The sequence below is a fragment of the Crassostrea angulata genome, chromosome 4 (assembly GCF_025612915.1).
Source record: "Crassostrea angulata isolate pt1a10 chromosome 4, ASM2561291v2, whole genome shotgun sequence".
In the NCBI taxonomy this organism is placed as follows: Eukaryota; Metazoa; Mollusca; class Bivalvia; order Ostreida; family Ostreidae; genus Magallana; species Magallana angulata.
The window spans coordinates 15,456,593-15,464,208 of NC_069114.1; the positions used below are offsets into that span (position 1 = coordinate 15,456,593).

Genomic DNA, 7,616 nt, shown 5'->3' on the forward strand with positions numbered 1-7,616 from the left:
AAATTTTCATTGACTGAAAGATTAATCGTAATTACATGAATGAAAATCAAAACATTTCAATTACTTTACTTAACTCTACAGTTTTTGGGCTACGAATGAACAGTTATCTTATCTCAGCATGTTTGATCCGTAAGTTCAATCTATTCCATCGGTGTCCCTGGTTAAGCGGCTAATAATTAATCTCTCTTGGTTTACTTACAACGATATGGATTTTTTTAATATGATAATCATTTAATCATTTCGATAATTATATTAAGGCGTTAGTTTATATAATCATTTATCTTTAATTGTTGATTAGCCACAGACAATGACTTAACATGGAACAAGTCATACAATTGATTTGCCTTAGATGATATGAAGCTCAATTATCTGTAAGGGTTACAAGAATAAAAAAAAAATGAAAACCAAGGGTATTTGCTAACGGATATTTTGATAAAACGCTTTTCAATTTATTTTAAATGAAATATATTTAGTACATATTATCATGAGTTTTAAAATGTTTATTTTTAGTTTAAGATACGATTTATAATAATAGCATTATTTAATTTCAATAGGACACAGAAATTAAAAACAAATGAACGAGTAATCGACTATCGCTTGACTAAAGTCCCCGATTATTCAAATAAGCCAACCGAGTAAAATTGACATTCCTAATTAAATAATATATAAATCAAAAGAAAACTTACCAAAAGTGAAATGATATTCTAATGCATGGGAGATGTTATCTTTTTAAATAAAGAGGCTTTTCTCATTCACAAACTCTTCATGCTTTATAAAAATAATTCATATACATAGGCATAGCTTAGACGCTCTCTCTCTCTCTCTCTCTCTCTCTCTCTCTCTCTCTCTCTCTCTCTCTCTCTCTCTCTCTCTGTGTATATTTTGTCTACAGGTCTACATGTCATTTGATTAAACAACAATACCTGCTGGTACTGTATATATTCATACTGGTGAGCGGTACTGTACTGTTGTACATGTACTGTATAGATGTGCGTAATGTTGCGACAAGCATGTATCGTAGATTTTAAAATCTCGCCCTTTTTAAGGACAGATGTAAATCAAAAGAAACTATAATAAATATTGGACGATAAGTATTCAAGTAAAATAAGGAATCTTTTCTAATTATCAATAAATTTTAAGTAGAATTATGAAAATAAATTATATTAAAATGTGAGAACATTAATTTTTTATCACACAAATATTAATCGAATGCAGTTAATAGATTATATTCTTTTTCTTAAACTATGATCAATCAGTATTTACATATAGGTTAAAGCGAATGTGACTTATTAGACATTGCAACGATAGTAGTAAGTAGTATGCTTAGCAAAGAATTACTAAGTATAATAATATTATTAAGAAAGTTAAGCATAAACTTAAGAAAATTTGTAGAATTTTTATGCATACGACCCCAGAACCTTACCGTGTATATATGTTAAATTATAGATTTTTGTTTTTTATCATGGATCTATTTTCGTTTAAGTCTAAACTAAAGAATTGAGTCTATTTTAAAAATAAACGTTTTTTTTTAATTTTCACTGTAGAATCACGAATTGAAAAGGCCATATTTGACCAATGGAAGCAGGACGACTGTTGTTTTATTTCAACAAATGCGTGTAAAGAAGTAAAAAAAATTATTGAAAGCAGGAACCTGGTCATTGTGGCTGGTCATTCAGGATCCGGAAAGTCGGCCATTATTCAACATATTGCACTCCAATACAAAAAAAAGGGCTGGACCTTAAGACGAGTAAAAAATGTAGAAGACATCGTGAATGAATATAATTCAAGTCGATTTCAAAAAGATAAAACTATTTGTGTTTTTAATGATCCATTGGGAAAAGAATATTTTGATGAAATTTTGAATAATTCGTGGCAAACAAATGAAGAGGAATTAAAGTTGTACTTAAAAACAGCAAAACTCGTGATGTCGAGTAGAAATCACATTATTTCTGACACGAGAGTGACACGTTATCTCGTGAACCCATCAGATATTTTAAACATCGATGATAACAAAAATAAATTATCTGTTAAGGAAAAACGGCAGATTTTGAAAAAATATACCTCCGATATTAATATTTCCGCCAAAGATCGTCATAAGATCGTTGAAGTTGAAAGGTATTTCCCGTTGTTGTGTAAATTGTATTCTAGCAAAGAGGAATACAAAAATAAGGGTATAGAATTTTTTACAGAACCTGTAACAGTGCTGAAAGAGGAATTACTAGGGTTCAGAAAAAAAGACAAGGGTAAATATTGTGCTTTGACTCTTCTTGTCCTTTTTAACGATGATCTTTGTTTAAGTGAGTTATTAAAAACTAAAGACACGGAAAACAAATTTAAACATACGTTAAAACTTTGTGGATTACCAGAGAACACACCACCTTTAGATATTGAAGACATTCTTAACTCCATAAAAGGCTTTTATGTCAAAAAAGTTGATGATACGTATCATTTTTATCATGATTTTGTGATGGAAGTAACAACTCATGTATTTGGAACATATTATCCCACTGAAACAATAAAATACGCCGACATCGGCTTTCTCAGAAGAAGGATAAAATTAGGAAATAATAACGAACACGACGAATCGTTCACTATCTATTTAAGTGACAGATACATTGAAGAACTTGGAGAAAGACTTTTTACTGAGCTGTTTGGAGAACGCCTGTTAGATGTCGTACTCAACCCCTGTCTCAGGAATGAAAAAGTAATTAAAGTACTGAACAAAAAGATGGCAGATCATCCCGATTATCTACAAGCGTTGTTAGAAACCAAGAAAGTAACAATTGATAAAAAAGAACTTCACCGGACATCTGAGAACTTAGTTTTGACTAAACTTTCCTTTTTGAATTTAGAAAGCAAAATATCACCACTTTTTGCTCTCATTACATTTTGTCATACACAACTATCAAATTATTGCTTAAACAATCTACAAGAATTGCAGACTGATTTTATCGAATACATTCCTGCACTGTGTTGCAATGGTTCAATAGAATTGTTTTCATCTGGTTTTAAAGACAATGCAGAAGGATATTTGAAAAAAACATGGGGAACACTTTATCCTATTCACATTGTATCGGTGTTCCATAATTATAAATTATTTGTTGAGTTGATTAAGAGAGGCGTAAAAGTCAATGAAAAGACTGACAGTTACGGTGGTTGTACGCCTCTTCTATTAGCAGCTGGTTACAATACTGAAAACGGGGACTATAACCATAGAGAATCAGGTGCAGAACGAAGAGATAAAACTGTACAACTTTTACTGAGTAATGGAGCAGACATTAATTTATGTAATGAGGACGGATACAGTCCTCTCTATATAGCTTGTCAAACCGGACATGATAGCACTGTACAACTTTTACTGAGTAATGGAGCAGACATTAATTTATGCAAGAAAAACGGAGCCGGTCCTCTCTATATAGCTTGTGAAAACGGACATGATAGCACTGTACAACTTTTACTGAGTAATGGAGCAGACATTAATTTATGCAACGGAAACGGTGCCAGTCCTCTCTATATAGCATGTCAAAACGGACATGATAGCACTGTACAACTTTTACTGAGTAATGGAGCAGACATTAATTTATGTCTAAAGGACGGAACCAGTCCTCTCTATATAGCATGTCAAAACGGACATGATAGCACTGTACAACTTTTACTGAGTAATGGAGCAGACATTAATTTATGCAACGGAAACGGTGCCAGTCCTCTCTATATAGCATGTCAAAACGGACATGATAGCACTGTACAACTTTTACTGAGTAATGGAGCAGACATTAATTTATGTCTAAAGGACGGAACCAGTCCTCTCTATATAGCATGTCAAAACGGACATGATAGCACTGTACAACTTTTACTGAGTAATGGAGCAGACATTCAGCTATGCAGGGAGAACGGCTTAAGTCCTCTCTATGCAGCTTGTTTTAACGGACATGATAGCACAGTGCATCTTTTACTGAGTAATGGAGCAGATATTAATTTATGCAACGGAAACGGTGCCAGTCCTCTCTATGTAGCTTGTGAAAACGGACATGATAGCACTGTACAACTTTTACTGAGTAATGGAGCAGACATTAATTTATGTCTAAAGGACGGAACCAGTCCTCTCTATATAGCTTGTGCATACGGACATGATAGCACTGTACAACTTTTACTGAGTAATGGAGCAGACATTCAGCTATGCAGGGAGAACGGCTTAAGTCCTCTCTATGCAGCTTGTTTTAACGGACATGATAGCACAGTGCAACTTTTACTGAGTAATGGAGCAGACATTAATTTATGCAACGGAAACGGTGCCAGTCCTCTCTATGTAGCTTGTTTTAACGGACATGATAGCACTGTACAACTTTTACTGAGTAATGGAGCAGACATTCAGCTATGCAGGGAGAACGGATCAAGTCCTCTCTATATAGCTTGTTTTAACGGACATGATAGCACAGTACAACTTTTATTGAATAATGGAGCAGACATTAATTTATGTAATGAGAACGGAATCAGTCCTCTCTATACAGCTTGTAATAACGGACAGGAGAGCACTGTACAACTTTTATTGAATAATGAAGCAGACATTAATTTATGTATGAATGATGGAGTCAGTATATTATTTATTGCTTTTGTTTTTAGACGTTACAAAATTGTAAATACTATACTCAACAATGGCGCAGACACTAGTCTGGCTTGCGGATGGGAAGTTAATCCCGCCCTGGTTGATTGCTTTGATAAACAAGATAGCACAGTGGTATTTTTGATGCAGAGAGACAACATTCAAAATAATTTGTACGACACAGATTCATATTTTTCTCTTTTTGTATCATGTCAGGTGGAAAGAGTGACAAGAATGATATTTAAAAAGTAGTGTAAATAGTATCATAGTTATATTATATTCAAACGGTTTAATAACACTGATATATATATATATATATATATATATATATATATATATATATATATATATATATATATATATATATATATATATATATATATATATATACACATTTAGCAGAACCAAATTACTTGTAACATGTATGTCTTGTCCATTGAGGAAATAAATTGATCGGGGACAAATGTATTTATAACGTATTTGTTTATCTTGTGAATTGAGAAAATAAATTAATGAGGAAAATGTATTTTTAACGTACTTTCATCGCATGTTTATTGCACAAGAAAATTGCCCCTAGAAGCAGGGAAACTACCTTTGTAATATCGTCGCTAAAAGTTAAGCTATTGGTTAGGCATCTCTCTCTTTTTCTCTCTCTCTCTCTCTCTCTCTCTCTCTCTCTCTCACACACACACACACACACACACACACACACACACACACACACACACACACACACACACATACATGCATTACCGACCATTCGAGGACTATGACATCCCACCTTCCTCCGAGGACCATACTTTCTAATTGAGCTATTGTTTCAAGATTCGGTACTTTAATAGGATATGGCTCTAGTTACACGATGGGGGGTTGCAGTATGCAGTATTTAGGTAATTAAAGCATGGTATTTTCACTATGCTTTAGAGGACGTTCCGGTTTCGTGAGAGTACGTTGTGTTAACTTGAGAGGACGCTGTGTTAACCTTGAAAGGACGTTGTGTTAACTTGAGAGGACGATGTGTTAGCTTTGAGAGGACGGTGTGTTAGCCTTGAGAGGACGTTGTGTTAACTTGGGAGGACGGTGTGTTAGCCATGAGAGGACGATGTGTTAGCCATGAGAGGACGGTGTGTGTTTTAACCATGAGAGGACGTTGTATTTATCTCCCACAAAGCAATCAAAGTTTTTACTTTTGATCAATCTTACTATGTACTGTAAAAACGTGCAACATGTGTTCGCAATGATTTATTATTTTTCATGCACAATCGGGAGGTGGTATCAAAATGCGTAGGTAATATCCTGAAGTAGAAGGCACTTTTATTATTTCCTGAGAATTTTTTTTTTATAAAGATTGAATATACCTTAAAATGAACTAAACATATGAATGTAATTAACCAATCATGGAAAACATAAGCTATGAAGGACAACAGTTCTGGAAATAAACTTAATGAATTTCTAAACTTTAAACAGAAAATATTCTTAAAATTACTTGTTTTAGGGGTTATTTTCCTATCAAGAAACAGTGTCGACAACAGTCGTCAATTTCAATTTTTTAATAAAGTCTTTGCAATGCATGTAGTCTATATTGTTTGATAAGAAATTCCTCTGAAATTGGTGTATTTTGCAACTGAGCTCATGACATCAAAATTAGCATTTAGGATGCATGTCATATGCTAAATGTCATATGCAAAAAAAGCTTACATCATGAGATTTAACAATTCAGTGTATTTGATTTTAGAAAAGGAAAACCTCCAACATACTAGAAACCAATATGCTAAATGGAGTGGTGTTTTTTTGTATGTTACTAGTACTTGTTGTATTCATGACTACATGCCAATGTATAATAGTGGATAGTAAATAGATATTCCCCTAAAAAAACTCGATAGAGAAGTATTTCTCTCTGAAAACTGGCCCCAAAAAAGTAATCCCGGGAATAAATTGCGCAAGAATTGTATTTTCCTTAAGTAAATCCAAACAAATGAATTTTTTTTTTTAACTTTCCAAAAAAAAAAAAAAGACAAAAGATATTCATATCCTATGAACAAAGAGGATGTTGCAGAAAATACTGCTAAATTAATCGAGAGTATGGGAGTATGGTGTTCCAATAGAGCCACTTTAAAACTTCGTTGTGTTAGCCGTGAGATGACAATTAGCAGTAACCTTTAGACGTTTTATCACATCCTTTATATTCTGCTTAAACGATAAAATAGCTACTATTTTCACAATACTTTTAGTACATCATTTTTAGACGCATGACGTTAAAATAAGAAAGTAAAATTGGTAAGTAAAATATGGTAATAACGAACGGTGTTCAAAATCAAATGTCCAAAGGAAAAAATACAAAACAGGAGCAAAGCAAACAAAAATCTCTACAAAAATTAAAGAGAGGATCAGGTGTTGATAACGAACAGTGTTCAAATTCAGAAGTCCAAAGGAAAATTACAAAACAGGAGCAGAGCGAAAACGGGCCTCTATAAGAAATTAAGAGATATGATCAGTTGCCATGGAGGAGTGAGCATCCTCTGCTGACCGGTCACACCCGCCGTGTGCTCTTTGTGGTAATCGGGAAAACGGAAAAACCCGTAGACAATTCGGTGATTAATAATGGTCTTACAATACGTATTTTAAAAAACCCTCAGTCAGCATTCGAACTAGCGGAAGTATTTTATCAAATTGTTTGTAAGTAGCTTGCCTCGTTTTAGAAATTGTTCATAAGTAGAGCATGCCCTTGCGTATTGAATCAAATGAGAGACAAAAATTCCATATGCTTTTTTCTTTCTATCTCTCGTATATAACTCTTTTGCAAATTATCATATATTTATTTTTTGCACCAATACCATATATATGTGAAATTTTAAAACAGCTTCAATAAAATGTTTCAAAAAAGCAAGTAAGCAAACTCCATATGCAGGTGATAAAGGTATATTGCTACGTAACTAAGGTAAGTTAACGATAGAATAATTGATGCATCATGTTTCTCATAGAGAATTGTTGTTATGTTGTTATTATCAACGTCTTT

General features: G+C 33.3%; 1 protein-coding gene across 1 annotated transcript; it reads left to right on the forward strand.

The window, feature by feature from the left end:
• Positions 1 to 1,319: 1,319 nt before the first annotated feature.
• Positions 1,320 to 4,852, forward strand: LOC128182101 (ankyrin-2-like). The gene is made up of 2 exons (XM_052850716.1): positions 1,320 to 1,341; positions 1,545 to 4,852. Exons 1-2 carry the CDS (start codon positions 1,320 to 1,322, stop codon positions 4,850 to 4,852), a joined length of 3,330 nt encoding a protein of 1,109 aa, XP_052706676.1.
• Positions 4,853 to 7,616: the final 2,764 nt, after the last annotated feature.

Coding starts and splice junctions, on each gene's coding strand:
- LOC128182101 (XM_052850716.1), top strand. CDS start 1,320: ATGCTTAGCAAAGAATTACTAA. Junction 1,342..1,544: donor GCTTAGCAAAGAATTACTAA/GTATAATAATAT, acceptor TTTTCACTGTAG/AATCACGAATTGAAAAGGCC.